Raw genomic sequence first — 19,132 nt, 5'->3', positions numbered from 1 at the left:
TTTTTAGATCCTTTCTTTCAAGATTTTAACTGCAAGTAGGTTTTTAGTGCAGAAACTAAAACTTAAGACAACATGCAATATACAGCGGTCACAAACAGAAACAATAAGCGAAAAAAAAGCCACGAGAACAACAAATCTGAAAAGCCTAAATGTTTCTAGAAAGGTTGGAAAAATTTGCAGTCGTGGGAGTTTCAGGAGTTGTGAACATTTGTGAAACCCATGGAAAAGCTTTTCCATTATTTTAAGAGCTAAGATTATACCGAAATGATTTACTTATAAAGATGACTACAAAATCAGATGAACAGAAAAATGAGACAAAATTATGAGCAAGATAATGTGATCAAATGAATGATAGAAAGTTTATTTTCCCCTTTAATTCTGTATTTCTTATTAAAATTTGCCAAAATATCCTACTAAACTTGGCTAATTTTGCTAAGAAAAAGCATGTCCAATGTATCGGATGTAAAGAAAAGTTCAGATGAGGGAAATCCTCAAAAAAACCGGTAAAAAGAAACAAAAGAAAAAAGTCTGTTTCTGTTTCTTTTTACAGATCAAATTTTAGGCAGCTACCCTTTGAAATATCCATAAATAAGTGTTTGCAAGAATGGGCATCGAATTACCTGGATGAAAGTTAAGTTCATAACCACTTACGAATCCATCTGAGCTCAACTGTGACAATTCGGATTCGGTCCATGAATGTCGGGTAATGGCTCCAGAACGAGCACGTTCTGCTTCATCTTCCCAAATTATTTTACCAATTTCGGCAGTCTGCTGACGAATTAGTTCAGATCTGACAGCTTCCTAAAATAATTCAGAATTATAAACCGAAATTTTGTTAAGCTTTACTAGTATTTCAAAAGACATATGCAAAAAACCCGCATATTTTAGGAAATCCAAATGGTAATTGGAAGGATTGAGTAGACTTTTCAATTTTTTAATCTGCTTCCAAGATGTCGATGCATAAAACTTGATTTAATTGAGTTATGAAAGTTTTTAGCTGTGCTAATGGGATGAAAATTCTAGACACACCGAATTACTGCCATAATGAAATATGAGCTGAGTATTTCCAGCTTGAAGCGTTAATTGTTGATTGAAGTTTGAGGTATTGAATAGTGCGGCCAGTTCTTCCAGTGGGATTTTATTGGAAGTTACATTTGTGGCGAAATGGATCTAAAGTTGATAACTATGAAAACTATGAATTCCTAATCAATTTACTATTTAAAAATCAAAAAAAAATCGAAAAAATTTTCACAAACGTCACCTGTACAAACTCTCCCGATAAATGCATATTCGTAATATTCAAGAAGGAGCTGTCATTTAGCAATGTCCTCAAGGCATTCAACTTTTCGTCTTCCTTGAAAGAATGTCCAATCACTTCAAACTGAAATTTGAAATCATAATGATTACCCGGTGCACAGCAGCATAATCCTCAACGTATTGGTATCTCAAATCAGGTTTCAGTGCTGTATATTGTCGATGGATTTAGTAAGGAACAAATTCACGAAAGACGGATTTTCAAAAGTCTTTGAGTCAACCACAGCACTCCCTCCCGACTCTTTTACAAACTTATTCAAGAAACGATTACCAAAACAAAGCAAAATAAAAATAAATATACATAAATCATTATTAAAATGTTGAAGAAACTCGGAAAATAGGTATACATACATAAATTTTCAATCCTTGCCGGGTTGCAAAAGCCAACGTTAAAACCTTATTACAGTACAAGCATGCCTTATCACAGTATAAACATGACTTATTACGATATTAGCATATCTCGCCACGATATAAGCACCATGCCTCCTCTTACAATTTATGTAATAATGCATCATAACAGCACGATAGTTCTTAAGGGTTGATAGTACTGATACTCAAATAAGATATATGTTGAAGAGATTTTAAGGAAAATCATATGGCAACAGCAAATAGTTGGCTGGAGCCAAGTCGTCTGAATCACTGACAGAACATTATTTACCTTATATGCTTTTAAAGAAAAAAATATGCTTTAGCGATGATTTAGCCATGTGTCCCACAATAAGTATATGCACATACCTTGTCTGATGGGCGCTTTATAAATATCAATCCGCGAAAACCAATTGAATCGCTGGCGCTGTATGACAGCTTATCGAAGAGGACAAAATATGAGAGAGGAGAAAATGGTAGGAGTGCAGGTGATGTGGCAGTAAGAAACTGCTTGAAATGTTTCACCTTATAAATCAATGAGCAAAATGATGAAGAGAGGACGTGGCTAACGGTCACTGTACAGAGGCTATCAGGTAATTGCAGTAACTTCTGAAGACCGTCATTTTGAGTGGGATTCGGAATAGAAGGGAGCACCTGTGAAAGCGAGAATCCACTCATTTCCATCCATCTTTTAAGATCTAGAAAATTTCAATTAATCAAAAGCGATTCAATTTCGAAAATTCTGATATCTCTCACTATTTAGCTACCAAGGTTAATCAATCATTTCCGCTGGTTTGCAATTTATGGATCGATTAATCGAAGTAGCCATTAAATGAATTTCAGGTGATTTAAACCACTAAAAAAGTCTTTTTGTAATGCTTATTCCATCAAAAATGGATTGTTCGTTAAGGAAGGTAAAAAATTAGAAACGTTTCAATAGCTAAAAGGGAGTAGAATCGATCGTTACCAAGTGGTAAATGTCGCAGTAAATTAGATTCAGTTGGTATTGCACGGAATGGATCGCTTTCATATTCAGGAGCAAAAGGATCCACTTTTGAAGTGATATATGTAATCGAAATGGACATGAAACGTCCTACAAATGTATCATATGGCCGTGCTTCTGGCCCCAAAATTGCAATGCCAGTGAGCGGATCATCGAATTGGTGCCGATAGCCAAGTGGAAAATAAAAACTATCATTGCTATCCACAATGACTGCACCAAATGGATTACGAATCATTTCTTTCACTACAGTACCATCCGATGCAAATATGAAGCGAACAGAACCATCAATGTCCACAAATAAGGCATGATATTCATCACCGCTGTAGAAAGCAAATGGGACATCTCGGTCGTCGTATAAAATAGTTGACGGTGTTTCGTTTGTTCTGTAAACTAATAGCTGGTTCTGTTCTGGTCGTACGATAAAACTAATTTGTAAGGATTAAAGTTTTTCGAATGTCATGCAGGTCAAACAATCACAATCATCTAGCACGTGCTTACTTCATGACTTAATACACAGCACATGATTGTGGAGTAAATAATAAATTATGCTAAATGAGTTTTTCAGCAAACGAATCTCTATTTTAGAAACCATTTCCAGCTTGTAACCGATCCAAAAACACCAGAACTTACGAGACGAAATGTGTTAAGAGATATGGTCGATCAGGCATTGCATAAAAGAAACGCTGAAATTGCTCGTCACCAACTCTTCGCAGTATTATACGTGACCGGTCGTCATAACCATATTCAACATCCACCAAGCCCGGCTGATAGACATGATGCACTCGACCATAGACATCGTATTCGAAATACATATTACCGCGACTTCGCGTCCAACCATTCGCATTTACAGTATAGTCTACCTATAGTTATTTATAATTATTCATTTTAATTTTTTCAGGTTCTTGAAAATATGCAAAACTTCAGCTTCAACTGACTTATACATAACAAACCTGGTCTACATTTTTCAAGTTTCCGTTAGAAAATGATATTTTTGCATCGTTGACAGCTTTTAGTCGTCCATCTAAGTCGTAATGAAGTGTCCATCGCCGGTCATCTGCTTCACCAATTGTATACTGCACTAACTAAAACATAGATACAATCAAAGTCTATTTACGATAATATTCAAAGAAGGGAAAAGAACAAGAAAAACAAATTGTCAGACCAAAACATCTGAAAATTCCGAAAAGATGAGAAAAAAAAAGGAAATTATACAAATAGTACCTGTCCATCCATGTCGAATGTTCGTTTTTCGGTTGGCCGCTTCTCTCCAATAACAATCCAGTCAACGACTTCAACCCAACCAAGCGCATGTCGTGTTACCCTCATCTCCACAACTTTCAGCTCATTAATCATTAACTTTCGCATGATTTCCTCATTCGCACTATTATGGAAAATCTCCATCACTACCTGAAAAAGCTTATCTGATCAGCAAAGTTTCTTAATTTTCGAAAAGATTCTTTAATGTATGTTCTATTCCAGCAATTTTATTTTGTGCAAACATCAACTACTTCTTATTGAATGAATATTCATGTAATAAACTCGAAACGAAAAGTGTGAATCTAAACAAAGTTACCGTTTCACCCATTATTCTACGTGTGTATAAATCATATAAAAAGACGAATTTATTCAGCTTGATCAAACGCCCTTGTCGAGAATCATATTGATACTTCTGAGGTTGCAAACGCACTGTATTGTAAATGACTGTCATTGTTATTAATCGGAAAAAATCATCATATTCATATAGGAATTCCACCAAACTTTCAGCAAAGCGACTGCAAGAAAATTCGTCAAAACATCGTGCAAATCATAAAAAGAGACCTGTTTAAAAGTACTAATACAAATACCATCTCGAATGACGGGTATAGATACCATTTCGGATAATGGCAAAACGGTAAGAAGCTTCTATGAAGTACTTCAAATATTCGTTTTGTGAAAAAATCAATATTCCTATTTCTGTAATGAGAATGAGCATAATTACCGATTTGAATGGATGACAGGCATATGGGCTTCACGAATAGCAGAATGTACTATACCTTGCCACAGATATGTCCTCTTCAATAAACTGCTGCTAACTTCCTGCACCTGGTATAAACGTCACAGCAAAATTTAAATATTTTAAAAAAACAAATTTTTGTAAAAAACCGCAATATTTATATTTCGTAGAACTAAAGAAACTAATAAAGTAACACTACAATGAAGGCTAAACTTGAAGTGACAAGCTATGTCAGCTAGTATTAGATGTATCGAAGTAAAATTATCACTTACTGTTCTTCTCCACTTATTATACTATTAAGATACCTAATAAAACCTCGGAAGAGAACTATGTATGGTATTTTTCCAAACAAATGTGTAAAAGAATTCTTAAAAAAAGTAAAAGTTATCAACACAGTGAAGGAATAAATTTTTTGCCCTCAAAACCTGTTTTTTTGTGTGTATGTAATATTGGTTATTGAAAATCGGACATAACTAAAAACTATATTGATTCGAAATTATGAAAACGGACCTTTAAGTTCCCACTTTGTTCTTCATATTTGAAGAAGATATTTTCGGCATCTGAAGTTATTTGCACCACTCTTCCATACATATCGCGTTTCACAGTTAAGGAATGCAACTGATCCGGTGTCCAATAATCCAACAACTGTCCATCATCGTCCATGCATGCAACATAAGATGCATTGGAGAATGAAACAGTGCGCTGCCGGCAAACTCGATCAAAAACGGCATACTGCATGAAGTGATGTATGATACCAGCTGGAGTTTTCAGAAAAGTGATAGAGCCGGTGCGATCTGTACGCCAACGATATTTCTCTCCGGACGGCATTTGTACAAGTGAAGGAATTAACTGGTTTTCCTTCTGGTAAAAGAATTTGCTGAAAATTTTCATCATTTAATCATAGGTTTTCAAAATTCCAGTATCAATTCAAAGTCTACTAATAAAAAAATTTGTTACGTACTGGATAAATCAGAAAAATTTACCGCTCAAGGTAGTTAATACCTCCGGCTACTGCCGACATCAAGATAATTCGGTTTAGCCGATCGTATTCAAAAACAATGGTTGAGGTACCCCAAGTTATTTGACTTGGCCTTCCCGACGGATCATGCATAATTTTCATGGCATCTATATGAGGTTGTTCACGTGAAGTAAGCGGAATAAAAGAGGTAATTTGACCGGCATCGTTATACTGAACAGCGAGTACTTCCTCATCAAGGCTATTTCGTATGGTATCATGCCTTCTATCACAGTCATATTCGATTGTGAACACATTACGTCCATTGATCTGAAGATGTGAAAGAATGCTGATTTGTTGAACACGTACAAAACCTAACATGCAATAGCACAAAATGAAAGTGAAGATACTAAATCATAAGCTAAACTCGAAAATTAGAATAAAACATGAGTTATTCCAAATCCTTCTCAATTTTTGTTTTTGTTAACATGACCAGAGTGATAAATTTATGAAAATTTTGTGAAAATCATTAGGGTAGAAGATATGAAAGACATTTAACCACGACAAGGAACAGTGGGCAAAACTCTGCATCAAATCAACAAAGACAAAACATATGAGAAGTTACATCAAATAACTAATTTGGAGTTCAAAGCTCAAACAAGTTTTCCTTCAACTCAGACATGCAATAAAAACATCTTGCAAAAAAAAGCATTGGGATTGCATTAGTGGCTGAAAATCAATTTGTTGAAATAAATCGTTAAATAGAGAAGTTAATGAAATGAAGACACTCGATGTATGAGTAGAGCATGAAGCCGTCACTGCACACCCTAACTCATACCCTTGGTCTCCTTCCGACCTGTTGAATACGACGCCACTTCTCCGGATCACGTCGACCGGATTCCTTGCGACGTATGTAGCCACGCCATTCAAAGCGCAAATTTAGCTCACGTCTTGGAGGATCTACTGCTTCCGGAAGAGTTATCTTCCGTTTCGAAATTGCTGTTTCATAGGGTTCTAAGAGAGGATGCGTTACGCCATCAAAATGAGTTCGAGCACCAAAGGCGACAACTGACAAACCTTCATCAAGCATCGTTACCTGCCGATCCTGCGCACCTTAATGCTAGCACTGGATGAAAATCCTAGCAGTGTTGCAATTGAAATATGTACAAGTTTTCCTTCCAACTTGCTAAAGAAAACTAATTTCCTCAAGCATTTCACAAATACTACTTTCTTCATTTGCATCATTCTTTCGTTGATAACAAGAAATTACCTCCCGAAATGTCATGTCAACCATCAAACTCCAATCAACAGAAAATTTGATTTCTCACATTTATCAACAACCACCTATTTCCCTTCGAAGTCCTTCATATATTTCTAAATTTCTAACCTATAACTCTGATCACTCCTCCCCCAAATTGTAAAAATTTCTAAATTTACCTTCTTCTGTGAATTTCTTATCAGAAAATTTATAAACTGTATATGGCTCATTATTTCTTGCCACTCTCGTTACCAAACTGTTATGTATAAGGTCACGTTTCGTCACTGAATAACAGATCCCGGCCGGATTCAGTAATGTCTTTGCACGTCCAAATTCGTCATATTCAAAACACCAATTTCGATCAAATGCTTCACGACAACGAAGAAGATGTCCAGGAAAGTATGAGAATTTAGTACTTTCTGGAAGACAACAACCGATTACTTCAGCTGATACTAAAGAATTAAGGTGAAAAGCAATCATAAAACGTGGAAATTTTTGAAATATAAATAAATAAACAAATAGATAAATAAACTAAAAAAAACACAACCCACCACCACTCGGAAACGTAATCTTTGATAATGTCCCATCAAACTGGTCGGAATTTAATACTGTTTGAAGGCCTGTTGCCGTCTCCAGTACAATTTTTCCGTCATTTGTTCGATGAAGTCGCAAAATATGTTCACCAGAGCCAGTTATTTGCGTCAAACGACCAAGACTGTAAAGAATGCAAGAAAAACGTTTTGCAAATCTTAAAAAATATTAAATATTTTGAATATCAAAAATAGATATTATATCTTCCCCGTTTAGAAATTTCTGGAAAGAGGACAAAAATGGAAAAACCAAAGGAAAAACTAACTGCGTGTCAACGTCATACGTGAAAGTGAATAGAGTATCGCCAGTAAGAAGGTTAGTAGTGCTCACGTGGAGGCCGACCTTGTTAAATACGTAAATTTCTCTAGTATGAGGGCTGTGGATACGGTATTGTCGAGTTTTTTCATCATATATTGCACTGGGTTTTTGAAGTTTTTTAACTTTGAAGTTACCCTACAAAGTATTTCAAATTCAAATACTGATTAAATTCAAGATCACTGAATTTACATAAAAATACAAAACAGTTAAGTTATTCAGGATTTAAACAATGTCTGCTTGTGCCACTACAGCTGACATGTGACAGTGAAATTCGCGATAACCCGTGTTACTATTACTACTATTACTATCATTAGCCAACTGCTGCAATACTACAGCATAAACATGAAAATTTTTAATTTTGTAGAAAATTTCCACCTTATCAGTTATATAGACCACTCCATTAGAATCAACAGCCACGGCCGATGGAGAGTGAAGAAAAGCAGAAGTAGCAATAGTTGGATGAAGATCTTCACATGGACAATTTGTACGATCACAGTCACATTTGCTCAGCTTTCCAGCTACTACTTTTGAATGATCATCTGGATAAATTGCTCGAATCTAAATCAAAAAGTAAACGTCGTAGATTTAAGTATCACTCGCATGATTCCCACGCTATCCACTGTAGTTTCAATCATGTCATTAAAGGGCTTTACACTGGATTATCATTTAATTCGTTGTCATTTATCATCCATTATATTATCCTATTTAAAATGGTATAAGAAATAATGATCCGGCGTGTTCCACTTCAAACCTCCATGATTTCCTGATTAAGAACGTCGAAAAATGCACTTTTTTCAAAAGTCAAACCTGATTTACTTTTTTGTTGTTTGTCTCAACAATGTATAAAGTGGAATCTGGTGCTACGGTAATGGATCGTGCTGCTGTCAGTGGCCGTTGTGGTAACAGATCACCTGCTAGTGTTTTCATCTGCTCGCATTCAACAAACGCTCCAGCTAGCAGTGTGCCCATACGAGTATCCAGTGATATACGATATACCACGTTTGTATCAAGTACGTACAGTCTATCGTTTAGCATATCCACAGTAAGTGATGTTGGCCAGACCTAAATTCATTCGTATTTATACTTTAAGAATGGGAACGAATAAAAACTGTTTTAGTCTTAAATCTTGAAAAAAATTTTTGTCAATCAGAAGAAAAGGAGAGGGAAATTGGAAAGCAGGAAGTACCAAAGATGAATCATTTTATTTGAAGAAACAAGAACAAAGCTTTAGCTTACGGTAGTGATATCTGATAGGTTCGTATAATCAACTATACATGAACGAGGTCCATTTCCGCGTTCTTCAATCAACGTGCTGATCTGTCTCTCTCGATCCACAATCCTGTAAACTAATTCATTATTTAGATTTTTTAACTCGATCATAAATTCCATCAATACAATCCAATGTACTGCAGAAATTTGTAGAAGGATGCAAAATGTCGTTATAGAAAAGAAGCGTAACGCTTAAAAGTGTAATACCACATCTTACCTGATACGTCTACTATCAGCAATATATAAATTTCCATATTTGTCAAAAGCGATGCCTTTGGGAAAAGTAAGCTGAGACATATCTGCGGCAGCACCATCACCACAACGTACAGCAGAACTCGGACATACATTTCCATCGCCAACCACCACATTGTAATTTGTTGTTAGATCTGTTGTACCGTCTACATCTTTATTTATTTGCCATATTTGAGCACGTATCGGCAACGAAATGAAAAGAGAATCAGTTAGCGGATCGATAGCCAAATAGTAGGGATGGGCCGTATCCGATATGCTGTAATATGAAATATACAATGGTTAAATGCATTTCTTCAATCAACCTTAAATAGGCATACAATTCGAATTATTCAACATGATCCAAGGAATTCGAGAATATATTCCAAGAATATTTACAATACGATTTTCCCTCTTCTATTGTGACCTAATTTTAGACAAAATATCAAAGTAATTTGAAAGTGCTATATGAATTCAATTAAAAAAAAAAAAAAAAAAAAAAAAAAAAGAAAAGAGGAACCTGAGTTCCAACACAGAAATAAGCATTCCATTGGGTGTTAAACGACGTATCAAATTGTAATCACCAATGTACAATGAACCATCACTTCCCACACATAACGCATCAGGGCGGAAAAGACGAGCATCGCTATAAATGTAAATTCTCAGTGCACTTTATTATTAGTAATTTAACAGATGCTTCTAAGAACATCAAGTAACAAAATTTTTTTTAGAAATATTTACAGTAGAGCTATCACATTTATGGTATGTTATTTCACAATCCAATATTTAAAATACAACTACAAAAGTAACTACTTCGGAAGACTAAAAAGTAGAAGTACCCAGCAGATGCATCACAAAACGGGCAGTTAATAGGACGCTGTTGATCACTACCAATTACTGTTGTTAATAACGGAGAAGCTTCATCCAAAAACACCGTTGTACCATCACCTTTCTCCAGCACATCTATAAACAGCATCTCTGATTATTAATAATTTATGGTAAGTACACATCGTAGTTAATAGTCAGAGGACCAAGTGAAATTAGTAACAAACTTTAGATAGAATAATGCAGTGAAATGATCAATTGTTCTGCAGATGGACAGAACTCAGAGAAATGATTAAAATACATACTGTGTGCAATATCGTAATGGTGATGGACACTCAGTGACCAACCGTTTAACATGAAACGGTTAGCGCGATGTCCTTCCAGTTTTACAAGGCGATGAATCCAAGCGATGCTTCTATTGCAACCTTCATATTCATATCCAACCGACACTATGGAGTTATTTTATTTTAAAAAGCCAAAATATATGAAAGATTTTATATGAAGGATATGATATGAAATATATGAATATACTATATATATATATATGAAATATGAAAGATTATAATATATAACGAATATATGAAATATATGAAAAATATGAAACATGAAACAAATATAAAACGAAAATATGAAAGATTTTCGGAAAACAGTTTAAATTAAGATTTTGTAAGTTTACCTTTAGCATTAACCAATCCATTCACAGTCTGAGTGTAAACATTCAACTGCTCCCACGAATAAGTGTACGTTAAATTCGGCACAGCCGAAAAAACTGTATGAAAATGACTGCCAGCAACACTGACGGAGAGATGGACCAAACGAATTTCTTCCGGAATACGATTTGGAAGTAACTCGATTAGCAACGTGCTACGATAGCCATCAGCAAATGAACTATCATACACGAGATATACTTCATTCGTGGTAGGTATCTTAAAAAAGGTAATTGACAATTTAATGCAGTAATGGAAGATGCGCTGATAATGAAAACGTTACAAAATAGAAACTAAAAAGTTTGCTGCAAAGGGTCAGTCTAATAAATCGTTGAAGTAATGCACATGGCATGACTTGCTGGTCTAGTTTTGATTTTAAATTTAGTTTTCATTTTTCAAAAATTCCATCCATAATATAATTAAGCACAAATGGACCAAGTTTAAGAGAGAAAACTGAAGATGAGATTGCATTAACCGAAAGATGAATAATGCGGAAGTAAATATCAATGCACAATTCAAGTAATATGAATCTTACCTGGATGGAATCAAACGATTTTCCCGAGTCGGCTAGTAGCTGAACACTATGTGCTGACGCGGTAAGTTTTCCGGAATATTGACTTGCACGCCAGGATGCAAATATAGCAGGAGCTAGGCGATTGGTAGCATAATACTGTCGGCACTTTTCACTGATTTCCAGTCTTTCACTTACAGCCACCGCCTATAATTCAGCTTGCTATCATGAAGGGTTAAAAAGCAATATAAGATGCATGCAAATTTCCATTAGGCCTCAGTTTTGATATGACTGGGAATAATGAATAGACCTGGAATCAGGATGACTTTATATTGGCACTGATAGTTTTTGAAGTGTCATCTATACTAAGGTAGTGGAAAGAGACAACACCTTTCGCCTACAAAGTCTACCACAAAAAGGTGATAGAAATGGGATACCGAGAATAGGAAAAATAATAAGACGATTAGTGCAAGAACCAAAAGCTCTTAATCACTTTACACTTTACTTAGTACATTAGTCGATTATTCCTCATTCGCCACAGTAAGCTGCGATAAAATCCAAAGCTCAGCAATTTGAAAACAAAAAAAAAATCATTTTAATAAGTGCTGGTCCAGGACAAGCGTAGAAATGGAGACTCCACATATTTCCTGCAATGTTTGGCCTGACCCACTCCCTGCGATGATGCAGGTGTCGGAGATTATGGCTATACTGATTAACCACCGGTATCTATTAAGATTTTAGGACCGAATCGAAATAAAGAAACAAGTATGAAATCTTGGAACTTCCAACATATTTTGATCATGTAACTGGAACTCAAGCCACAATATATTTTTGACTAGTTCAAGTTCTGAAATTCTCCTAATTGTTACACATAAGACGTCCTGAAAAATAGCTTACCGCCAGTCCCAGTCGCATTTTTATATCACCCACATAAACAATTTCATTCCACGGTATGTAAAAACTCTTTTCGAGCTTTTCAAACGGCTTCCTCATAAACTGCAAAGTTATCGTCTTGCCACCATTAACCACCAGATCAAAGGCACCTCCGTTATCCTCGCTACGACTCAGCGTGAAACCCGTCAACGTTGGATGCCTTGCCTCCGCAATACGTACGCCTGTAAGCGGTGAACCATCTTCAGCCAAAACTCGTCCACGGATGACTGATACAAAACTGTAATACCGTAGTTAGAAGTAACATTAATGGTTTTTGAGCCGATAACCAAACTTTTCAGACCTATCTTACAAACAGATAAAGCACCGCCCAGTTAAACCTGCCCTTAACAAGACATTCAATTTCCGAATTTAAAACTTAGCAGTAAAAAAAGGCTAACGAAGAATCTACCACTATTCTTCAAGGTGATTACTAAATATCGCTAACATTTTTATCTTTATTTTTTGCCCCCGATACATACAAAACACAACTGGATAAGAACCTTTCATTGAAATGGCGTTCATCTGCATAGCGCTGCACCGAGTCGCGCTGAACCAAAAATTTAATTTGCTGAAAAGGAGGAATTGGAATCAAAAAAAGCCTTGTTATAATATATTAAATATTCAATAAATATTCAATAAGACGACAACAGCTAACCTGATAGAAATTACCATTCACAGGCGGTATCACCTTTAAAAGCACATCACGTGGTTGTATTACAGTAGTGCACATCTGACTCGATAAACAGCTACTATCCGTACAGCACTCCGAATCTTCACAATCTATTAAACCGTCTAAAATAATCCAAAATGAATTCGTGATATAGAATCGACGTTCCTTCTCAGCAAACGATACAACTTTTCTTCTTTCTGTAACAAAATTTGATAGTGATACCGTTATCATTATCAACACCATCATCACAACTTGACTCCAATGGTAGAGAACAATTGTCACCAAAATATGATGTATGGCATGCACATTTCCACTGTCCGGAAAACAACCGACAAACACCATTTCCATTGCAATCATTGACACAGCCAGCTGAAAGTTATCAGTTTCTACAACAGGTACATTACTTCATCCATTTTACACGGTATCAAAGTACTCGTCATCACATGACACTGATTATATCAAAACGACACGATAATGAATCCGGATATATTCGGAAGGTTATTTCAGCGTTTTGAAATACCTCTTATATTAGTCAGACAAAAAGACGAACCAATGTAACAATTTACTCCATTCCAACCCTTATTACACATGCAAGTACCATTGTTGCAGTGTCCGTGTTGTTCACATCCAGGAAGACATTTCCGCTCCGTGCAATCCATACCTGTCCATCCTTCATCACAAATGCATACGCCATTACCACATCCACCGTTCATGCACTCCACTTCGCATCTCACTACAAATTTTACACTCAGTTCAGTTGAATTCAGATTAAATGAACAACAGTGACAGTGAAGACGTCAAAAGGTATCACAAACTCTGAGATACAAAGAAACAGAATTTCTACTAACTTTTACTAACAACCAAAACCTCGCAGTTAACCTACCTAATTCACATTTCTTTCCATGATAACCAGGAATACAGATGCATAGTCCTGTTTCTGAATCAATTCTCCCACGATTGGTGCAACCGGGGTCCGCGTCTAATTCTGGTTCTCTGTCACGTAAGCGAAGTTCTTTACCGAGACAAGTCTCCGCCGGATATATTTCGTCACATTTTTCCCCACGATATCCATCCTCGCAGTAACATTTCCCATCGTGACAAACACCGTGATTGCTACACTGGGGATCTTTGCAATCTTTCTAGAACATTAACGCATTCAAAGCTAAAATACAATCAAAATTTTTTTTGTAGCTCTGCTTATTTATGAGAGCTAATCAATCAGCGAAACACTAAGGTAAACGTAAAGAGCAATCCTTTGAAATCACTTTCCTGACGACTACTAGATCCATCAGATATAATAGTTGCATGCTACTTATCATTTCAAACCTAAGTCTAAACATTTTTAATCCCAATATTACCGCAAAATTTAAAGATGTGCTTTTTGGTGCAAGATGATAACTTACCACACTGTATTTCATTAAAATAAACTATTTATTTCCATTTAAATTGTTTGATATTTGTGTGTTTAAAAATAGCAAACGTAAATAAATACCTTGTCACAAAAATCACCCTTCCAGCCAATGTCACATTCACAGTCACCAAACTGGTTACACTGGCCATGTCCATTGCAGTTTGGTACTTCGCACCAATGCGCCAATAAATCGCAATCAGGGCCTTTGTAACCCTCATGGCATATACACTGACCACCAGAAAATATTCCATTTCCACTGCACAATATTGGACATGAACCTTAAGTAATATAAAACTAATATTTCATGAGTCCATGTAATGTATTTTAATTTACCACAAGATGGAATCTATTTGTGATTAAATCTCGCACAATCATATTGAGTGAGCTTCTAGAGAAATCGTACAAGTATCGAGTGCAGTCATTATAACTATGCGATATTCAGCGCCTATAAGCTCACTCCGAGTAAACTAAATCAATTCGGAACAAATGAATCTCGTGAGGCGCAAAATGGGTTGAACACCAATTATTCATTTTATCTATTTAATGGTCCCTAAATTCACTTCTATTCCAGCTTTTCTATGATAAATGTTTTTCAATCACAAATTCCTAGAGTTGAAGTAGTTGACCGTTTGCTTTGTAATACAAAAAAGAGCAACTGCTTTTCAAACGGAATTCAATGAAACGACCTTTACACCCTCCCAGAAGGAGGAAGACAATACTGAAGGATGTGAAATGCAATTCCTCAACCGCCCCTTCCCAACATTACAACACTTATCCCGAGTCTTAAATTTCTTCACTTCATCTCACACCTATCCTCACCATCCCGCCTACTCATGTTCATTTTTGACATCTTCAATTCAAATTTGACTTTACTTTTTAACCCAAGACTATATTACTAGAACAGTGAAGCTTTACTAGTTGGTTACGACCTACTATTGCAAAGTTACGACAGTACTTGATCAATTTCAGTGAGATAGCATAAATCAACTCTTGTATCATTTCATTTTGAAATGATGACAGCACAGATTAAAACTGATCAAACAGATAAATTAACCTTAATATAACTGTTTAGTGAGATGTGAATATCAAGACAGCCTATACTCATTAATGAAATTCCAATGAATGACCAACTTTCTTCGCAGTAAGTTCCACTGTATCCGGGAAAACAATAACATCTACCATCCTTGCATTGCCCGTGTCCTGTACAGTCATAACGGCAATCAACGGTCCTTTCGTCCACTACTTGGTCAGGAACCACCGCAGCAACAAGACGTATTGGGAATGGCTGATATAGCATTTTCAAATTATTAGAAAAACAAACATAAATGTAGAATTATAATAAAACACACGTGTGTAACAATGAAATAAATAACTGGTAAATGAAAATTTAGCTTTCTGCCTAAATCTCCAATATAGTGGCGGGAAAGAATAAATTCTTTTTATATTTAATTGGAAGTATTTTTCGATAACAGAAACTGACGCTATGCTTAGTTATTTATTTAAGTTTTTAGTTAGACAACAATCAACATCCAACTGCTCACTACTAACCCTTTATCAGATATTAAAAAGTGAACATTGATAACTAACTAGAGAAGCAACCTAGTTCTTTCATATCAAGTATTTGGACTTATATTTTCTCCAGATCCTAAATAGCCTAAAGCCATCTAGTTTTACATCCAAAAAAGATTTGTTAACAAAGTCCGATATCCGGATGTAAAACTGAGAAAATCTAACTCTGAAAAACTTATCCTTAAATTCCCATTTTATTTTGAAGTTAAATCGTCAGAAATACCTGTAAGACATCATTAAGTAATCCGATATGCCATCGTCCACCTAGCAAATAGTGTGTCAGGATCGCTGTCCGAAGCAGCTGCAATAAGTAATTATTTGCCATTTTTTCGGCTCTTATTTGTTCTTTGAAGATCAAAACCTTCCAACAGATAGTTTAAACAGCCGTATTAATTAATCAGCTATCTTTCAGACATCACTTATAACAGTACTACAGATATTAAAGCACAGGTGATATAAGTAATAAGTGAAGCAGAATTAAGTCTCTGGCTAACGGCTGTTTTCCAGTCTATGTTGTTCTTCTCGAACAACAAGTCGATACTTACATGATTTTTCATTTCAGTGCAAATAAAATTTCAAAACTGATACTTCTCTCGTCTCTATAAGGATAGAAAACAATTTTTTTGAGCTAACTTGGAATTGGCAGAATTGATTTTCATAGAAAGGATTCCATGCTCCAAACTTTCTCTTAGTTTCTTGCTAATAATTGCTACTTAAGTACAAGCGCACAAACAAACCGGTGTAAAACGCTTCAATCGGATGCTTGATGAATTTCCGGAAACGGTTAACCAATCCGCATGGACAATATCCATGAAATCATGGGTAGCCGGTGATGGTAATGCTGTTCGTCTACCGTAAATGACCAACTGTGCTTGTGGATCGACGGATATATTGAAAATTATTCGACTATTTTTTTGCACTGAGAAATATCTGACAAAAAAAAAAAAAACAATTAATTACGACAAAAGGGTTACTAGTGATGGTAGCATAATTAGTGGAAGAAATAACTCGAAGAAAGAACGACTAACCAAACACTAATTTCATCCTTAACCAAACCTTCTACTATTCCAAAATAAAAAACTGAATTCGTATAACCAATCCCCAACTACTTTCATGGATATTATTAAGCATTAATGCAGCATAAATGTAATTGGTGAGAAGAAACATACGAATAAACAATAATTCCCGGAGGTAGATCGGCCTCAATTTGTTGTCCTAGTTCAAAACTTTCAGGTAATGGTTTTAAAATAGTTGCTTTAATGTGCACATCACGCCATGTACCCGAATGGAACAGGCCTGTTGAAGTTGATGAATACACCGATTTGGTCGACTGCTCACATACATATCGAGAATTATCACTTCCTAACAATACTATAAGAGGGGAAATCAGAAGAGATCATTCTAAAATAGGCGAAAATGAAATATATAAGGAGCGAATTCAACTATAAATGTTGTCAACTAAATGCACAGTGTTTCCCAATCCCATGGACACTTTTTTCGTAAATCCTATAGAGTTCAGAGTTCAAATGGCAGCATACCAAAAATTACACACAATGCTTGACATCCAAAATAAGCTTAAACAATCTACGGAGCTAGTGATTTGAGCAAATATCGAGATTTTTAGAAAAATTAGACAGGATATTGAGTTGCGCTATTCCTCAGTATTTAATTAAGTAGAAAAAGCTTAAGTAATAAATTTTGAGGCTACAATAGCAAAGCAATAACAAATTTTTTAAAGCAAAATGCGTTAAAAATTTCCAAAATTGAAATGCCTTTTGAAATTTCCTTTTTCTCTGTGACCATACTTAAGATCCAAATGGAGGTCAACAAATGAGTTAACACTTACACAAAAGTATAGTGAAACAGGTGAAGGCAAGAGAAAGAAGAAGTAATATGGCAAAAGTTCTCCAATTACAAAACGGTTTCAATCTTTTCTTGTCCAACGTCGTTGGTTGACATTTATCCTGAGACATCTTTTTTAAACCAAAATCACCATGACTGATAATTCGATGTTTAAGAAGGATAGATCCACAGTGAGATCCTCGTGGATTCGATTTCAACGGCACATTTTGTAATGTCGGAAAATTAGCTCTGCAATGTAAATGTGGATAATTGTCAAAAATTTAGTTAATGAAAAGATTCGCAATAAATATGTCTCCATAAAAAGAAGACGGATTTCAAAAAAATTTGTTTTATCAGGAATGGAAAGTATGGTCAGTCTTGATTCCCAATTTCTTCCTCTTCTCCCATCCTCCCTTCGTCTAAAAGTTATCGTAAACGTCAAGATTTAAACTTTTACAGTAGAAAATATCATTTAAAGACAAATGTTCTTTCTCCTCATTGTTCTTTAAGAAAAAAGTGAAAAATGATTAAACTTTACGGTAATGAAAGTAAAATCATCATTTAAAATCAAATGTTGCAATGGGCAGTCAGAGTAAATAAAAAGAAATTTACATATAGGCTATTTCAAATCTTAGAAAAAATTCACAACAGTGTATTGGCCAAATTACGGTAGATCATGATTCTCCGTAATGCTTGATTACTGTGTAGTTTGATTTATTTTTGCACTATTTATTATATCGAAACAAAAAAGAAAATCCATGTTACACGATTATATTGAGAAAAAGAACAAAAGTGCTCAAAATGATTGCTTGAAAGTTTGGCAGATCATTAATGAATATGAATATTAAGCTAAGATTTAAACTCAAATTTAAATTCGGTCAAATTACAACGTATAAAGCAATGAAGCTATTGAAAATGAAAATGGACTAGTAAGTGGGAAAGCCATTCCAGGGTTAGCGACACTAATTAGATTTGAGTTTAATTGAAGGGGCGGTGAGCATATAAAATCACTGGACCCATTGTGTGACGTCGTTGAACCAAACAACAGTAACGGAAAGCAATAACAATCATGTAATTAAACACAGTTGTAAGCACTCTTGGCACGCATGTCATGCCCACTTGACTCATAGTAGTATCGAATAGTTGGAAACTTAATGAAAATTTTCAACAATAACATCATGCAGAGCGATATGACGTGCAAATCTTAAGACCAAATAATCAGATCTACTCGATATTCAAACATTAATCGAACTATGTGTTTTTAATTGATATCATGAGAATTGATTATTTGGCTATGTATTTTTAGCTATACATAGTGTTAGTTAGATTTATTATTGAACCCACAAATCAAAGCACTGTAACCTTTCAG

At 35.3% G+C, this 19,132-nt stretch overlaps 1 protein-coding gene across 1 annotated transcript; it reads right to left on the bottom strand.

Moving 5' to 3' along the window:
- Positions 1 to 558: 558 nt before the first annotated feature.
- LOAG_01036 (hypothetical protein) lies at positions 559 to 17,894 on the bottom strand (the record flags this gene model as incomplete). The annotated part of the gene is made up of 37 exons (XM_003136576.1): positions 559 to 801; positions 1,030 to 1,170; positions 1,262 to 1,381; positions 2,050 to 2,378; positions 2,648 to 3,066; positions 3,314 to 3,543; positions 3,634 to 3,765; positions 3,905 to 4,090; positions 4,257 to 4,455; positions 4,662 to 4,765; positions 5,187 to 5,553; positions 5,660 to 5,961; positions 6,488 to 6,744; positions 7,069 to 7,308; positions 7,441 to 7,604; positions 7,746 to 7,933; positions 8,174 to 8,356; positions 8,606 to 8,860; positions 9,035 to 9,137; positions 9,285 to 9,575; positions 9,816 to 9,941; positions 10,135 to 10,258; positions 10,426 to 10,569; positions 10,797 to 11,046; positions 11,363 to 11,545; positions 12,236 to 12,509; positions 12,772 to 12,839; positions 12,927 to 13,063; positions 13,164 to 13,310; positions 13,492 to 13,674; positions 13,825 to 14,080; positions 14,434 to 14,630; positions 15,484 to 15,637; positions 16,145 to 16,222; positions 16,659 to 16,851; positions 17,091 to 17,292; positions 17,768 to 17,894. 37 exons carry the CDS (start codon positions 17,892 to 17,894, stop codon positions 559 to 561), a joined length of 7,296 nt encoding a protein of 2,431 aa, XP_003136624.1.
- Positions 17,895 to 19,132: the final 1,238 nt, after the last annotated feature.

The sequence above is a fragment of the Loa loa genome, assembly GCF_000183805.2.
Source record: "Loa loa unplaced genomic scaffold supercont3.150, whole genome shotgun sequence".
In the NCBI taxonomy this organism is placed as follows: domain Eukaryota; kingdom Metazoa; phylum Nematoda; class Chromadorea; order Rhabditida; family Onchocercidae; genus Loa; species Loa loa.
Note: the sequence above shows the minus strand (reverse complement) of the source record. Positions and strands in the feature narration are given on the sequence as shown.